The sequence below is a fragment of the Calypte anna genome, chromosome 28 (assembly GCF_003957555.1).
Source record: "Calypte anna isolate BGI_N300 chromosome 28, bCalAnn1_v1.p, whole genome shotgun sequence".
Classification (NCBI taxonomy): domain Eukaryota; kingdom Metazoa; phylum Chordata; class Aves; order Apodiformes; family Trochilidae; genus Calypte; species Calypte anna.
Genome location: NC_044273.1, coordinates 1,184,170 through 1,202,722, shown reverse-complemented (window position 1 = coordinate 1,202,722; position 18,553 = coordinate 1,184,170). Strand labels below are relative to the sequence as shown.

Here is an 18,553-nt window from a genome sequence, read left to right as displayed (position 1 = left end):
TATAAGGGGTGTATGCTTCCCAAGCCATGGGAAGGCTTCCCACAGTGTTGTGAAAAAACTCAGGATATCCATTGTAAAACTCTAAGAGAGCATCCTCTGAACTTAATGGGAATGATGCTGTATGGCTACTGGTTATACTCCCAGTTCCACTGGGAGACAAATTCCTAGGGGAGCACGAGGACAACACCACCACACATACCATTCCTACGTTTCAGTTTCTTGGCTCACCTGGTCAGAACTCTCACCTTCCCTTTATTTCTGCAGATTTGTCCTGCTTTTCTGGCTCATCCTCTATTGTGTTCAGATTAAACCAGACACAAAGATGTTCCCTGGTGACCAGGATCTGGCTTTCAATTCTAAGGGCTTGTGAGACTGAATTTAATTCAGTGCCCTCTCTTTTGTCACTAATATAACCTGATTTTCAAAAGATATCAAAGACAAGAGATGATTTATCCAGCAGGTTTCTCTCACCTGCTGTGGATACCCTGTCCAGCACTCTCTGTGGTCCCAAAGCCAAGGTTTCTGCAAATAAAGCACAACATGAATGTGAGAATGCCAGAGGAATTCTTCTCCTATCAACTGATTTAGTTCTTTAGTTTGTTACTACTACAGACTTTGTTGTGTTGCCAAGAGATTTCTGCTACAAGCATTCACAGCTGCTTGTGACACAGCCACTTTGTGGCTACTGAGCTGAAATTTCACATTCTATTTAGCCCAGTTCCAAATAAAACAGCTCAGACAGGATTTCTACCAACTTCTTGCAGCCTCCTACAACTTTAGGGGCTGGTGGGTGATATTTTGATGGATATATTAAAATACTTTAACAGCAGCAGCTCACCCATACCAAACTTTCATAGCTGGCTTCAACAAATAGCCTTGTATTTTGCTGTATAGATCCCCAAAACACTGCAGTTGAAACTGAAAAACCTTCCCTGCTTGTCCAGTAATCCTCATACTCCCTGGGTACCTTATGCTGACTTTCAAGTCAGAATATTAGTTCAAAAGTTCTTCACTTGTTAAAACTGTGAACCTGCTGTTTTGGGATCTGCACATTTTCTATTACTGAACCACTCAGTAGGTGCCACTGAGACTTCTGCAAAGCTCACTCGAGGAGTTGGATTCAACAGAAGAGTCAGGGGAACTTCTGAAACCCAGTCACTGGTGCCCCTAATCCCAGCTCAGTGATCAGAGCACAGGCATGGCTTCTGTTCCTTCCTTCTTCTTCCTGTCAAGGCAGTTTAATTTATACCAAGAGAACTCATTATTTACCAGATCAGAGAAAAGGTAGAACCATGAGCCTGAACCAGCCACACCTTGGGTAAGGAAAAGTAAGTTAATAAATAAAATCCTTAAATTCTATGCTCCATAAGGAAGCCTGAGCTTAAGCAGGAATTGGATACCACACAAACAGGCCCTGCAGCTTCCATCCCAAGGAAGTTTCATCTTTACCCCACAGAACTGTATTTTTACACAATTGTTTTCTGCTTTGCCATTAGAAGAGGAAACCCCTTGGCTTTGAGCTACAGCTTGAAAAATAAGCATGGTCCAATGTGCTTGTGCTCTGGCAGAGGATCCACCCTGAGCTGGTGGGAAAGCCTCTCTAAGAAGGTCTGAAAGGACTTGTGTGTCCAAATCTGTCATTATTGGCTGGGTGGAACAGGAGGTGGCACTGCTTGGGTACTCACGTCGTAGAGGACAGCAAGTCCAGTGCAGAAAGAAGTGATGTAAAATGTAAACCTCCAGCTGCAAACAAACAAACCAAAAATAGGTTAGAATGCCATTCACTGACCCCCAAACTGCAATTCTGTGCACCAGTCACTCTCACTCAAAGAATGACACTGTCAAGGCAAGGATACAGAGAAAAAAATAAGAGTCCTGCTAACCACATCACTCCTGTTATCATCCCAAAGCCTCCCAAAGCATTTGTGAAAGTCAAAAAATGCCAATCCCTTTACAGGGCTTTTGGAGATCAGGCAGGTTGAATTCATTATCATGTAAAAAAAGTAATTACTGCCACGTGTGACCTTGGTCACCCTTAGCAACCTTCCCCCATCAATTCCATATGAAGATTTGTAATATAACACATTAATTCTGGAATATGTAACATAGGCCATGGTCAGTGGACAGAGCAGCTCACACTGAACACACACACACATGTATTTTAAGGGATGAGAGGAATCTCACTCCAACAGAATGAAAAAGTTGTTCATTCATTAAACAGGGGAAATCTTCAAAGGAGTAAAACCATCTAAACCAGCCCCCAAATTTCCAAGAATCTCCATAACCAATGAGAAGTAATTAAAATTTGGGAGAGATTCCACCTGTCAGTGAAACTCCCAGGAGTTCCAAGACAGACAGGAACTGTACAAAGCTACCACATCACATCAGAAAAATGGCCTTTTTGAAGACTACAAATGGTGACAGAGGCACTGAGCACAACACCCTCAGTGAACTGGATCAGAAAAGAATTTACTTTAGTATTTACTGTTACTATTTACTGCAAGTCAGCTGAGTGCAGGGAGAATAATCTCATCTTGATGGAAGCAGGTGAAGCATGGCTGCTTTACAACTCCCTGACCCCAGATTTTGTACATATTTCTAACTGCTACTATCTGGAATATTATTATAAATATTACACAACTGTTTTTTCTTTCTCAGTTAGTTCAGGCAGAGGTTTTGAATTAAGGGTTGAGCACTAGATGGAGCATGATGTGCTTAGCTCAAAGTTGAGACACACTTTTAGGCAGATGAAGAGCACTCCAGGTATTTAATGATTTTGTTCATCTCTGTGGCTTTCCTGAGACTTCCTTACATGAATACCCCAGAAGCCACTCACATGCAAGGCATTTCAACCAAACCTTGGAGAATTGTCCTTTTCTGCGGGAAGCCAGGACTCACATTCACAGAACTGGCTGATGTGAGACTTATTGCCACAAAATGAGGAGGCTTTTGGCACAACTATTTCCAAGAAGAGTTTTTCTCTTTGGAAAACACAAGCTTTCACACAGGCCCTTTTTTCTGCCATTATGAATGGGTGCAGGTTTTTGATTTTCAGGATGCTGAAGTCACTTTACAGCAGAATACAACCTGGATCCCTGCCTGGGACAGCAGCAGCATGCAGACCAATTGCAGAAAAAGATGCAGCAGAAGAAACTGACTTGCAGTGAGACAAAGGGAAGTCTTGGGGACTATTTTGGAGACACTAAAACAGTGGCAAAGTAGCAAGAAGAAGAAGAAGAAAAAAAAATGATGCAAAACATAGGGAGTTTTTCAGGTACAATTGTGTTTCAAAGCAGAATGCCAGTCTTCCAAAGGCAGAAACACAAACCCTATAAGGAATAAAGGTGAAACAGGAGTAAAAGAAGACTTGGGAATGAAAACCAAGGGGGAAAGCAAAGAAGGTTTCAGTACCAGAGAAGCAGCAGAGCTGCAGAACCACCAGGTGGGGCAGGGGAGATGCAAGGTTCTCTCTGTGTGGGATAGAGAGCAAGGAGGAGGCAGGGAGGGAGCTGCCTGGGAAGCTCAGCTCCCCTGAAAACCCTGCTGCTCATGGCTTGTGCCCCCACTCACCAGGCCTCACAAAACTTCTTGGACAGGCTGGGTCTGTCTGTGTTCCTCCGGCGCCGGAACCACCTCTCCACCTTCCTCACTGGCAGATCACACTGCTTGGCCAAACTCATCAGCTGCCCCTAGAAAAAAGGTGAGGCAGCAAGTTCAGAGCCAGGTTCAGAAGAGAAGAGGTTCAGGGTCAGGGTCAGAAGAGGTTCAGCCACCAGAGAGCCCAACTGGAGGCTCCGGGCAAGCCCATAGCTGCTGGGGCTAAGGCATTCTTCAGAAAGCTGTGTGTTTGCACTGTAAAGACCTCAGATGGCAGAAAATCTTTCTATTCCCCCCATAAGCAGATGGTTATTCATGGTAAATGTTGAAACTTCACATTTTTTATTTGAACTTTTCCAGTTTCAACTTAAAAGCTCTGGTCTCCTCTCCTCTGGTTCCCTTTCCTGAAAGAGACCCAAGGGAATCTGCTGTCACTTCCTCACCCTGTCTTCAGGCTCTGAGTCCCTTAAATCTGCCACTCCAAAAGATATTTACTGCAGTTTAAGTAGTTTGAAAAGTTTCACACTGAGTCTTCTCATGCCTTTCAGCATTCCAGTGCTGTATCAGCCAACAACCTGAGAGATGGCAGGAGCAGAGGCAACACCATTTTCTTACCGGATATTCTCCTCTTGTGAGAAACCTGTTAGGGATAATTTTTCAATAAATTACCCACAGACAATTTGCAATTGTCATGCTTTATATTCCTTCTGGAAGTGTCACCCCGGACAGCCTTATTTTTTAAGTAAAGCAATAGTTAGTTCTTCATGGAATGCATTTTCCTTAATGGTATCACCTGAGGGTAACTTACACAGCCTAAGCATGTACAAAAGTCTGTCCAACACCAATTTTCATTATGTGCTTCTTCCCACACTTACTGACTTCTGTTTTTGTGGTGGAGACAGTGGAGACTGATTTATGTTCTCCAACTGCTGCATATTGTGGAAGGCAGTGTTTCCTGATGTTCATTCCAGAGCCTCCTGTGTTTCAGCTTTTGCCACATATAAGGCAAATACAAGAGGCAACAGGAGTTGTCATTATTTCCTAAACAGTTTTCCTGTCCATAGAAACTTGAGATTTCAATTTTTTTGAATGCTGCCTACAGAAAGCTGCTACTGCCAGGTGTTCAAAAGCAGAACTGACAGCTGATGCCACCTGTAGAATGGCCCTTGCAGATGGCTGGTGACAAGTGGCCAGTGCTACAGCTTTCAAACAGCTTCAGCATTTTAAATGTGATTTATTTGACTAAAGAAAACAATGGCTAAATTGAGAGGAAAGCAAAGGAATAAAGGACTTGCCTCTTCAGGGTTCTTGCAACGTGTAGTGTAGAACGTTTTCCAGCACAGGGTTGGGCTGAGCTTTTGGTCTCTGCTTATCTCTCACACCCAGTTTGCTACTGAGGGGCAGGGCTATGGCTCTGCAAAATAATAGACAAAGGTTCAGCCAAAACACAACCATGACTTCTGATACTGCAGCACAGTTAAAACTGATGCACTACCTAAGAGCTGCCCTTCACATTCTGAACCTAATATGCACAGCATTGTGTGAAGCAGATAAGACAGAAAAAGAAACTAAGAAGAAAACCCCCCTAAACTCAGAGCAGAAGTATCAGGACATGTATTCTCTGTATTTTAATATCCAATAATTCTGTGGAGGTTGGGGAATGCTACATCCTGCTTTGTTAACTTCTGATATTGCTGTGCTTCTGCCCAGGATTATGGCATGGAGCCCAGACTTCCAGACACAGCTGGGATGGTTTTGGTCCCTTAGGTCTTTGGCTTGCCTTGCAGCTTATGCAAAGTAACCACAATTGATGACAAGGCATAAATGTTGCTCAATTGCTCTATCTAGGACATAACCTGGCATCTACTTGAACTAAAAGGATATGGCTTGGGATCAAGAGGGAGGCTCCACCCGATGTTAACACAGGAAGTGGCCTGCTGAATCGCAGAACACCACTGGAATCTTCAGCTGGAGGTAACTTGCCTTCCTTTTTTCCTACTGCAAAGTCAAACATCAGCTGTAAAGTCAGGACACAGCAACTAAGAAACTTGCCATGAGGAATGGATGCTCACCAGTTAGCTGAGCATCTTCAGTCTTTTTCCCCAGTGCAATGGAAAAAAAAATCTGCATAAATAGAAAAAAGTAATCAAAAGTAACAAAAGTACGCAGTGAATTGCTGTGCTCAGAACTGCTCATCATTCACTACAAACACTGATCCTGCATGGGCAATAGAAAACCAGCCTCAGCAAATGGTCTGAGGTGAGCTCCTGCATGGGCACACAAACAGGAAACTTGGCAACAAAGCTTTTAAAAAAAGGCCCAAATTCACTGCATTCTCCCCTGAATTTCTGAATAATTAGTTGTTCCTATATTAAAGCACTGTCTTTTACACACTAGCATGCAAGTTAGTATCATTAGAAAGAAGAGCAGACTTTTCACTTTTCAGCAACTGGCTGCAGACACTGGACATGCAAAATCTCTGGACAACCTTACCCCTGCATCTTGGAGTAAATTTGTTTGCTTAAGATGCTACAAAGCTTCCATGAACACTTACTGGGCTGTGACTGGTGTGGAGGGTGGTTATAAGCTGATGGATACCATGCCAGAGGAAGGACCTGTTTCTGCCTGGCTCTGCTCCTCTGAGCAGTTTATCCCTAATGATTCAAGCATGGAACAAGATTTCTTTCTTTTAATTTTCCCCCCCTTTCTTTAAAAATTTTCAGCAAAAAAAACCCAAACTGTGGAAGCTACTTCACTATGTACATTTATAGATGTTTACTTGAAAATAATGTGGCACATATTTTATGGAACTGTGTACATATGGTGTGGTTGCCACAGCCCAGAAAACCTATTACTCTGTATGAGCATATGCTTAGCAACTATTCTAGATCAAGCATCCTTCCAGAAGAGTCTTTTGGAAGCTGCTTTTTTTTTTTCCTTTCCAATAACTCATTTCTCAATTAAATTAACTGGTATTTAAAAAAAAATACAAAAGAACAACCTACCTAAGAACCACCTACCTAAGGAATGTTGTAACTTCTATTACATTAAGAAATAAACCACAGGATGGTTCCACATTTTTCTCACTCATGTAACAACTGATTTTCACCTTTCTTTTGCATGTGTATCAGTTGTTCTTTTTCATCATCTCTTTTGAAACTTGTGAAACTTCTTTGGCATCACTGCTAAGAGGAACAATCCAAAGATGTCCCAAGGCCAGTCAAAACCTAAGTTTCTACCATGAGATAAGGCCCAGGGGTAAGGGTGCTTTCCAAGACAGCTGGATGTAAATGTTGATGAGTTTCAGTGAAATTCATCAGCATCCTGAAACTGCAGCAAACAGCAGATGCTGGGTGGCAGCCACCACCATCACCTGGAATTTTGGGTTTTAGCTCTGCCTGCTCTTAAATGTTTCATGTTATCTCATAGTTTGTTTAATATCAAAGGGATATTTTCAGAGAACCTGAGCTAAGAACAATGACAGAGTTTCAATGACATCTGTGTTCTGGTTTGAGCCAGAAATAATCTGTGACTATACTGAGGTTGAGAAAACATTTACCTTAAGCTCTGCCCTAGGTCTTGGTTCTTAAGCAGTTCCATGAAGCCTGATCTTTCTTTCTGAAAGTTAAGTAATTTGATACAAATTCCTCTGCAGAGGAAGATGTAATCAAATCCTATTGCTGCTCCTTGCAGCTTCTAACCAGCCCACATTGGGAACTGAATTTTTCCAGACACATTAAAAGGAAAGTGAATGTTTCTGGCAGGTGTCAAGGGCAGTTTGCCAAAAAGTGTTCTTTTCTGGAAAAACAATTTAAAGTCTCCTGACTGATATCTTAAATTTGTTTGATCCCTGCTTCCCCTCTTTCCTGCTGGTTTGTTATGGTCAGAGCATAAAACCCCAACCTTATCAGAGAGAAGCCATTTGCAGTTCTGAGGACAGGCTGTAATTAACCAAAGTTACAATTGCTTTGTTGTTGAGGTTTTGAGATTAACCATGAATTATGGGACCAATCCTACTTTTATGAACTTCATTGTGAAATCAAGGCCTGCTGTTCTTCCCAAGGCACATTTCTACATATTGGATCCATGCTCTGACTCAATTTTCAGTTAAAACTTTTTCCAAGCACAGCCCTCAGAGGATGCTGCTGGGACTGACTCCAGCATCCCAGATCCATCAGCTCAGCTGCAGGGATGGTCTCATCATGGCAACTTATCAGGAGAACAGCAGAGGATTGAACTGATTCTCCACAACTAGGTAAGGCAAGGTACAGGCAGTGAGGTGATTCTGATTCCCTTCTTTATCAGGGAACTTCTCTCACTGCAGTGTACACAGGAAAGTTCACAGGAAGGCATTTTAATTCAGTAATCACCAAAGAACAAACTGACTTCTGCAAAACCTCCTGAAGGTGAAACTAAATGGATTAATTATGAATTCATTAAACTAATCACCTTGCAAGAGTGGGCTACACTCCTTCTGCAGAGGCTTTCAGAGGCAGCGTGAGATACAAGAAATAATTTCCCTCTGGGGGGTGGTTGGGGTGGGGTTTTTTAACCACAAATATTTTTGAGTTTACAAGGGTGCCACTTGGCAAGTATCTTCTAGTATTGAGAAATGGTGAATCAGTGACAGCAGCAACCAGAACTTCAGCTCTTTAAACTTCATCCTTTTACCCTCACAGGTTCCTCTGGCAGAAGGATATTCCTGGGCTCCTGTGTCTACAGGGCAAAAACTTAAGATCAGTTAAAACTGAGTCTTCTGTTTGATACAAGATCTCAGGACACTGCAGTGTCCAAACTGGGTCACAGCTGGTTCACAGTTTCCAGTTAAGCACAGCACATCTCATCTCTGCACAAACCCCTTGCCTATGGGACCTAAGGGGAAGCTCCTGATCCTTGATCAACAGTGGAAGTCCCCATGCAAAATGTATTTCAAAAAGACACATTTCAAAGTAAAATACAAAACAAAAGGGTTCTTTGTTCTGGTTCTGAGTTCAGGTATCTGTTTGCTGCAGATCAGGGGCATCCCTTTCTGTGTACAACACATGACACAGGTACTAGCATGACCCTCCCAGGAAGAGACCTCATCTCTCTGACTAAAATCCTCCTCTAGTGCAATGTGGATTCAAATTCACTGGCACTGGCTTCCAGTTCCCCAACACACAAAAATCACCTGTCAAGGCCAAAATCAGGTGATTAAATTGGCTGGAAATTCTGTTTTCCAACTTTCTGCTTTACCATCCCTCAAGACACTTCAGTTTCCAGAGTTTCCTGACCACAAAAGCAAGAAACACCTTCAACAGAAGCTGTGATTCCTTTAGAACCATGAGACTCCAAGAATTTCATTTTAATGGAAAAGAGTCTCAAACATTACAGAACTCGTAGAGAAGCTGACACCTCTACTGGCAGGTGTATGATCAGGGAGAAGTTCTGCCAAGGCAAACAGGTGGTAAAATCAAGCTCCACGTTATAGGTGCTGTGCATGGGACCCACAAGCACAATCTGGAAACATCAGAGGAAGGGAAGAGGTTCCAAACTTGTAGGGCCTCTCTTGTCAGGACATCATGGTACTTAGGGGGTCTAAGGACTTGGTAAGTGTTAGGTGAAGAGCTGGAGCAGATGCTCCTGAAGGTAATTCTGGGATTACCCATCTCCCCCAGCATCTGCTTCAAGTAACATGGCCAAGACAGAGAATTCCAGGAGTAATTCCAGGAGTACCAAGCATTTGCTCTCTCAGTGCCCATGTCCCCACCTTTCCCAGGGCTAATTGGTTCACTCAGGAGTTGCTTCACCAAACTCTGATCTGTTTCTTCTCCCCCAGGCTGCACCCACAACCTCCTGGGCTCTCCCAAGCCCCACCCAGCTACTGCATGTCCTCTTCCCACAGTCACCACCTAATCCACAGCATAACTGATGGTTAAAAGGATGGCACTGTCTTTGATTTTTCCCAGCAGGTGCTAAGTAGAGGGAAATCCATGCTCCAGGAAGCGAGGTCATTGCTGGATTTAATCTCCAAGCCAGGAAATTGGAAGCACCAAGCATGATGGCTGAGGCAGTTGCTGAATGGGGGATTGCAGAAAATCCTCTGGGCTTTTCCTACCTCCTAATACTTTCCTGGAGTTCTGACACAGGTAAATAACACGAACACATTACAGCATTTCTGAAATCCCAGAGCAGGCAGCTCCAGGAACACAGTGTGTTTTTTCTGGAGAAAAAAAAATGCCTTGCACCCAAGACAGAGATGTAATAAGTGAAGGGTGGCCAGAGGCCAAGCTGAAGGCACTGAAACCCAGCTTGCATACAACTGGCACACATACATTCATTTTGACCACAAAAGTCAAAACCCTCTACGTGGAGAATGAGAAATAGCACACAAACCCTTTGGCTCTCTAATTCTCAAACTTTGTGCAAATTACTTTCAGAAGAGGGCAAACACCACTGTGGGTACAAGGTAATGGAGCAACAGAGGACTTGATCATTCCTTCTGTTCGTTAGGGGAAGTTTTCTTCTCTAGGATGAACTGAATGTGAATGAGTAAGGATTGAGTGAGAAAATGTCATGCTTAAATAAATGATTGCAGAGGGTTAGGACAAACAAGAATACAGCTCAGAACACTGACTTGTAATTGCATAGATAGCAGCATGATTATAGGTTTCCTGTTTCTGTAAAATGGGCTTGAGATATTATCTTTTCTTAAGGGTGTGACAAGAAGCTTTTATTTAACAAAGTTTGTGAATCAAAACAGCTTTAAGATTAATTAGTAGGATCAGGCCTGTGGAAACTCCCAGCTGAAGCAGTGCTTGGATAGGAAACAAAAAAATCTCCTTACTTGGCCACTGGCATCTTAAAACAGATTGAAAAGATACTGAGATTGACTAAGAGTGGTGCAGCAAGAGGAAGGACAGTAGAGGGACAGTCACAGAAGCACAGAATTGAAGCTAAAAGGGATATCCAGAGCTCATCCAAGTCCATCCCTGCTGCTCAAGCAGGCTCAGCTCCAGCAGGCTATGGAGGGCTCTGTGTCCAGCTGGGTTTCCAGGATCTCCAGAAGTGGAGAATCCACTCCCTCCCTGGAGAGCCTGTTCCACTGTCTGACCCCCCCTCAGAGTAAAAAAACTGTTTTCTGATGTTCAGAATGAATATCACCCATTTCTGTTTGTGCCCATGGCCTCTTGTGCTCTTCTTCATGGTCGTGTCTTCTACTGGGGTGTCTAGAACTGGGCAGCCCAATGCAGGACACTGGGCAACCTCCACCTTCACACTCCAAAGGTGCCCAAGTCACTGACTGACAGTGCCTACCTGTACCCAGCCATGCCTTGTAGGAAGAAATCTGAGTAACTTCTGTTTGAATTAATACCTAGAGCACCTCAGCTTCCACATCCATGGAAGTAACTGAGATGTCTATATCCCCAGGAATGTGCAGGATAAAATCCAGAGCATTTATGGAATGCACACTGACTGTATTGATTACAAAGAAGAGCTCTGGATTCCTATTTTGTATCATCATAAACTGATTATTCACACGTCTGTGTTTACATGAAAATGCCAGCTATATTTTTTAAAAATTATTAAAAATACTCTCATAGCACAGCTCTGAATCATTTCAGCTTCTATAAACTCCCCCAAACTTCCCTTGTATCATGGAGAATATGGAAAAGAAATATCTTTCCAGCCTACAGAGGTTTGCTTCTGTTTTCTTGTGCAACCATTTAAAAAAAAACAAACCAGACAACAAAAGCATCTTATCTGCTTAAACCCACTGTAGGTCAGACTAAACTATTGCAAAATATCATCTCTTCAATCAGTAACAAGGAATAAGTACTTTTCAATCCACTGAAGACCACTTTGAAGAGGATGCATCTTATTCAGGCTTGTCTGTCAGGTGAGATACTCCTACTACCCAAAATAAAGGAGATTTAACTCTGTTTGGGTAGTCTGAACACAATTATTTGCTACACTCAACCCAGAAACAGCAAGTCATGTGCAGCACAAAGCACACCAGCACATCTGCCTTCCAAACCATAAACCTCATCTAGGACCTACCTGGTTTGAGTGTAAAAAGCCACATTGCCCCTAAAGGGACCCTAAAGGAAGGGTTTGTGTTCTATACTCAACATGATTTTACCAGTACACAGGGCTGGAAAGAAAGAGCTGAAAAATGTGCCTCAGCAGACTTTATAACCTGGAGTTTCTCTGGAAAAACAAGTTTCAGTCACCCAGTGGAACAGACAAAAAAGCCAGTTTTTGAATCCAAACTGCCTGCATTATCCCTCCAAAAGCCCAACCAGTGCTCAATACCTTACCTTTCAAAGGCACACCTAATGACAACCAAGATTAAAGCAAAAGGGATGCTGAGCAGGAGATCCCGAGGCTGGGGGTAATCGATGCCTTCAGACTCTTGCATGTCCTCCCAGGTGATTCCTGGGGGCAGCCAGAACTCGTGCTGCCACAGCCACTCATACAGGGACCTTGCCATCCTAGAAAAGAGAGAATAAACTGAAGACAACCTTGCACAGAGCAAACCTGTCAGCACAAGCCAGGGAAGCAGAGGAAGGACTGCACCCTGGCTGAGGTTGCAGATGGCTATGAAGACAAAAGAGGTGTGGAAATCCTCAGTGCCCAAGGAACTGATAAAAATCCAGATTTTTATCAGGTGCTTGGCAACTCCTGGCACAATACCTAAAAAGGGCTAAAGTGGAACTAAGTGCCTCAGAATTCAGCAGGACATTAGTGTCATTCTCATCAAGGCATCTTGGAAAATTTTAAGTTTCATACTGCAGCTTCTCAGCTTCAGGGCTTTATTTCTTTCTACAGGACTGAAAGCTTGGCATCACAAGGATGGGGCAAGTCTGCTGTCCTTTTGTATCACAGAATTCCAGACTAGTTTGAGTGAGAAGGAACCTTCAAGATCATCTAATTCCAAACCCCTGCCATGGGCAGGGACACCTCCCACTACACCAAGCCCCATCCAACCTGGCCTGGAACACTGCCAGGGATGGAGCAGCCAAAGCTTCTCTGGGCCACCTAGGCTAGTGTGCATCTATGTACATATCTTTATTTTTTAGCATTTGATCTTCTGTATTTATTTGTTTCTACTTACACATTGCAGTTCCACTGTGTGCAGGTGTGTGTACGTATGCATTATAACCAATATAAGCCTGAGTTCTATCTGCTGCTTTAAATGATAAAGGAAAGTACTTCCAGGGAAGAATTTTTGTGCTAAGTGGTAAACTAGATTCCTACTGTAATTTTAAAAACCTTGTCTGAGCAGAGAATCCATGAGCAGAGAATTTAGCAGCACAGAAGACAGTGGCATGGGTGTAAAAAAGATGCATTTGACACAAAAATCCTGTTGCTAGATAATTCTACCTGATAAAAAATACAAGCTGCACTGCCTTCCAACACAGGCTGCTCATTCCAGCTGGCAACAAAGATCCCAAACAATCTCTGAAGTCAAACAAACTCTGTGCAGGTACAAAATAAGGGAAGGGGAAGCGTGGGAAGGAGATGCCCACTGAGATCACCTGAAGAGAACACAGGAAATGCCCTTACGAAACCAAGGGAAAAACCATGTAATTGAAGTGTCTGACCTGCATTTCATAAAGCAGCTGACCCAGTGGAGCCCTCACCCATTTTCTTCAAGGAGAACTGCCTAGGAGATTGCAAATGAATCAGCCATTTGAAGAGATCTTTAATACAGAGGAAGTTTGTTAGTTAAACTGAGGATCTGCCTTACTCCAGAATGCTGCAGAGTCTGAGGGGTATTATCCAATTCATAACCTCTTTTATTGATTTGGATTTTATTATTTATTTCAAGGTGTCTTTTGATCTAACAGCAGCAGGGAGGCACAGGGCCTTGTTTTGTCAAATTTGATTCATGCACATCCAATTCACAAAGCTGATTGAAAATATGGCATCCTGGCCTGTATCAGAAACAGCGTCACCAGCAGGTCCAGGGAGGTGATTCTGCCCCTGTACTCAGCGCTGGTTAGGCCACACCTCGAGTCCTGTGTCCAGTTCTGGGCCCCTCAGTTCAGGAAGGATATCGAGGTCCTGGAGCAGGTCCAAAGGAGGCAACTGGGCTGGTGAAGGGACTCGAGCACAGGCCCTATGAGGAGAGGCTGAGGGAGCTGGGGCTGTTCAGCCTGAAGAAGAGGAGGCTCAGGGGAGACCTCATTGCTGTCTACAACTACCTGAAAGGAGGCTGTAGCGAGGTGGGAACTGGACTCTTTTCACAGACGACCTTCAACAAGACAAGAGGACACAGTCTTAAGTTGTGCCAGGGGAGGTTTAGGTTAGATATTAGAAAGAATTTCTTTATGGAGAGAGTGATCCGGCATTGGAATGGGCTGCCCAGGGAAGTAGTGGATTCTCCGTGTCTGGAGATATTTCCAAAGAGCCTGGATGTGGCACTCAGTGCCATGGTCTAGCAACTGCTCCGGTGGATCAAGGGTTGGACTCGATGATCTCTGAGGTCCCTTCCAACCCAGCCAATTCTATGATTCTATGATTCTCTTTGTGTAGCTGGTACCAAGTGGATGAAAACTTTCTGACCATTTAAGATACACAAAGCAGAACACTTTCCCCTTTACCCCAAAGAAAAACAAAAACCATCTCACTAAAAACACATTATTCTCCTTCCTCCATGCCCTGATTCCAGCTTTTGATAAAAAATCCATAACATAAAAATACTTCCAAAAAATTAAGAGCCTGATATACTGCAGAAATACAACTGAAAGAAGAGGCAGGAAGGATAACATCCACCTTCACCAGCACGAAAAAGAACATCCAGGTCTTTTAAAAGCTTTCAGTTTGACAACAATCACAGTATTTTCTTTCTGGTCCAGCTTTTGGGGCTATGCTAACTTTGGTTTTGTTCCCACTTCCAGCCTATTCTCCATTCTGCTAAATGCAATATCTGGACATAAAATATTGGCACATAAAATGCAGATGAACAGGGCTTACAGACTATTCAAATTCTGTTTTAAGAGCTTTTAAGATGCAACAGCTTTTAAGCTGCCTGCTGAATCTCTACAGCTCTGTGGGGCAGAGAGACATCTGGGTGCCCCTGCCCATGGCAGAGGTTGGAACCAGATGATCTTTAAGGTCCCTCCCAACCCAACTTCCCCCATCTAGGATGTTTTAAGCTGGGAACACCTGCTAAATACTCTCTGTCTCCTCTAGAAGGGCTGTGGGATTGTTCAGCTCTAGTTCACTGTCTTTACTTGAATGCAGGACCATGGGGGAGGGCTGAGAGAAAGAGAGAAAAGAAGAAAAAGAGAGAAGCTGAAGCAAACCTACAGAAATGCCAGAGAAGGCTTTCCAGCTACTCAATAAACATGCTGTTAACCAGGAGAGCTCCATTTGGCAACACAAGTGGCATGGGACAGGCTGGCTCCTGTGATGAACCTCAGGGTCCCCCATGTTTTCATGGGTCTCTTGCAGACCATGCAAACCAAGGTTTTTCTGCACAAAACCTCCAAGTTGCAGAGCAGAAAGTGGCTATGGAGAAGCAAACCCTATAAATACAGGCTTAGCCTATGATGAATTTTACACATGGCCACTATGAAGCCTGGTGCACAGCTTGTGCACTGCAGATTGTACCAGATCCCAGCTTGGAAAAGCCAGATAACCAAAGGGAGGTGTCTGGATTAGAAAGAACTTGACAAGGCATGGAAGACACCAACCTCAGAAATAAACTTTCTTAACTGTTAAAGTTGGATAGACCTGATGTCCTCATGTTTTTCCTACAGAGAGAAATTCCACTTCTTCCTTCCCTCAGCTCCTCAGAAAACATTTCTTCAATACCACAGGGTTCTCCTGGTGTGCAGGGACAGCAGGCACACCAAGGAATCCCACACTGGCTCTGCAATTACAAAACCAAGGATTCTCCCTCCAGAAGTCTGTGTCATTTCACAGCAACACAAAAACATGCTGATACCTGGTGGAGGAGAGCAGCTGAACTCTGCCAAGGGCTCTCTGGGGAGAGGATTTAAAATAATTCCTCCAGTTTGCTTAGGGGAGTGTTATTATATTCAAAGTGCTAAGGAAGTAAACAGCCATTATCCAATCTAGTCTCATCTGCAAATTATATATAGTCAGGATCACCTTCCTGGAAGATTTCTTTATTTCTGCAGCTAGCTTTACACATTCAAAAATATCCAAATGGGGACAGTAGGAAGAAACACATTTACCTTCTGTGATTTATACAGACCAAGTTACCAAGTGAAGCAGCTGGAAAGCAGAAAACAACAGTGGGTCTAAAATGTCCTTTGAGCACCCACAGAAAAGCCTAAGTGGGCCCATTTCTTTCTCAAAAGTTCTTTATGCCTCATATAGCACCCTGTATTTTTAGTTGTAGCTCTGTAATAGTATAAAGACCAAAGCACTCCAGCTCTGAATACAAGCTGTGACTTAGAGACAGCCTCTCATAGACAGAGTTAATCAAGAGCAAAGGCAAAACCCAACACTACCAGAGGGTCTTGAAACAACTTTTGTACTGCCCAGCAGCCCTGTCCACTGTATTTACTGGGTTATGTGTTGCCTTTCCTGATATTTTCTTTTTTTTTTTTTCTTTTTCCAAACTTGGGGGTTTTATCTGAGTCCTGCTGGCCAGCAGGAATGCACCTGTAAGTTATCTCTGCTGCAACCCTGAGCCACAGATCAGGAACACTACTTATACTAACCCCCCTTCAGGACATATTTATTTATACAGCTTCTTTCAAAGCAGAACTGTTCCAGAAGCAGCACAGCATCTACACAGAACACTCCCAGGCAAAATGTCTAAGCAGGTTTACCCAGAAAATGTAACTGTTGCTTACATCTTTAAAGAGTTATTCTGCTGCTTCACTTAACAACATCTATTCCCAAGCTAAACACTGGTATTTAGGTACATGAATACTCACATAAATTTACATATGTCAATAAAGGTGGAGGAGAAACAGAGAGAGGGAACAGACCTATGAGTCTATAAAGAACTGGGTAATTACCCTCATTCTGTTCTCTCACCTACAAGTGGAGGTGTCTGCCCTGCACTTCAGAGCTATGGTGTTTGCCAGACTTTATTGCATTAGCCACTGTTCACAGCTTATCCTGTTAAATATAAAAAAAAAAAAAAAAAATTACACGAGTTTTTGAGTCATTTTTATAACAATAAAAAGTTGTGGGGGGTTTGTTTGTTTTTTAAAGCTTACACTGGAGTTTTTCATTTGCTTCTTGACAAAAAAAAGCAAATAGTATTTCTTCCTCCAACCCTCCTTTCCCTGCCTTAACCTTCATGCAGCAGATCCTGGTAACACTGATATGTCAGTGCTTTTGGTCTTTACTGTAGGAATTCTAAACTTCCACCTTCTTTCCAAATTCCAATATAGACCTTACTAAGGTATTTCCTCCTCTATACCTCAGGAACTGGTTAATTTTAGAAATATTCAAGACGTCAGTGGGGCAATTGCAGCATTTTGCTATGACAGGCATCAAGAATTCCTTCAGTAAGGTGACAGAGCTGTATGAGGGTTGTCTCCCTGTGTTTGCATCAACTGCTCAGATGAGAAGGCTGTTCCTAAACCCTCTGGAGGGTACAAAACAACCACAATTAAAAAAAAATGTATGCCACTTGGTTTTGCATTAACCACAAACAAGTTCTTACTGTTTATTGAACAACACTATTGTCTCACAGTTCTTTACCCAGGCCAACCAGGTCCACTGCTTCTAATCCTCTCTGTATTTTATGTAGCCAACACAACCACCTACAGCCAGAGAAATAAACCCCCTTTCTTTGCACATTCCTCTGTTTCTGACCATATTCTGAACAGGATTTCTGGGAGAAGTGTCTACCATTAACATTCACACTTATAAAATACAAATCTCTGCTGTTAGTTCCCAAATCCCCCACTCTGGGCTAGTCAAGGTCACCTCATTCCTCTTCCTCTGGCTACCAAGGTCTTGATTACCCCAGAGACAACTAATTGGCTGCAGATGGATTACCTGGGGTTGGGGGTGGACAATGCCAGGGGTACAAATAGCCCCAAAGTGGCTCTGGGCCAAGATGTTTAAATCTGCCAGGTCTGGCTGAAAAGCAGCATCAGTGCTACCAACACCACTGCCAGAACCAGCCCAGGGATTCCTGCAGCAGCCTTTCTGGGATTCCCAGTTTTCCCAGGACCAGCAAAACTGAGTTCTTGATATGTTGCAAACCAAAATGGAAAGGCTTGTCCTGGCTTTCTGAGAAGCAGTGGGGGTCAAGAAACCTCTGCATATTTATAAAGGGTCCTGTAACTTGAAATTGGAAGAGCCACTGTGTTCCAGTCCTGCCCTGGTCTCCAGTTCCTGAATTTGGGTTACCACTGTATATACCCATATATACCCATTAGAATGTTTAGCTAATTTTGCTAAGAAGTCAATTATTCAGGATTACCATAGATAAATTCTCTCCTGACAGCTCTCCTAGGCAGTTTCTTACCTATTTGATACTTCCCATAGTCCTTTAACCTGTTACATCAAGACAAGTTACAAGTTCAGACCTGAAGTTTACTGCACCTCTCTTATGCAGAAATAAATAACTTTACCAAAGAAAGCTCAGATTAACATGACATCTTTTGAACACCCATATTATATTTAATCTCTTAAATCTCAGTCTCCAGGATTTTTCAGTCTTTTTTTTGTATAAACCTCTCACTAAAGATCACAATACTGGGATTATAGCTCCTTGGGTAATTTTTTTCTAACATGCACCAAGTATTGACACTAAAGATTTGGAAAAATTTACGGATAAAAACCCCCTGGCTCCTAAATTCTTAATGTACCATTTATTTTCAGCATGCTGAGATATGGATATTAGCTAGTTCCAGACTCTTGCCTGAAGGGAATACATTAACCTTTTCCAGTTTCACTTCAGCTTTGATATGCTCATTTCCATTTCCTCATCCCTGGTAGATATCCTGGCATCAGAAATGCTTCCTGA

The 18,553-nt window shown here is 43.0% G+C and overlaps 1 protein-coding gene across 1 annotated transcript in view; it reads right to left on the bottom strand.

Annotated features, from left to right (window-relative positions):
* The window catches only part of LOC103528260 (ceramide synthase 4-like), a 36,350-nt gene that overhangs the window by 6,023 nt on the left and 11,774 nt on the right, over positions 1 to 18,553 (bottom strand). The window contains 6 exon segments of the mRNA XM_030466409.1: positions 472 to 522; positions 1,686 to 1,743; positions 3,571 to 3,689; positions 4,893 to 4,925; positions 4,927 to 5,011; positions 11,898 to 12,071. Of these exon segments, the coding sequence (XP_030322269.1) occupies positions 472 to 522; positions 1,686 to 1,743; positions 3,571 to 3,689; positions 4,893 to 4,925; positions 4,927 to 5,011; positions 11,898 to 12,071 (520 nt within the window).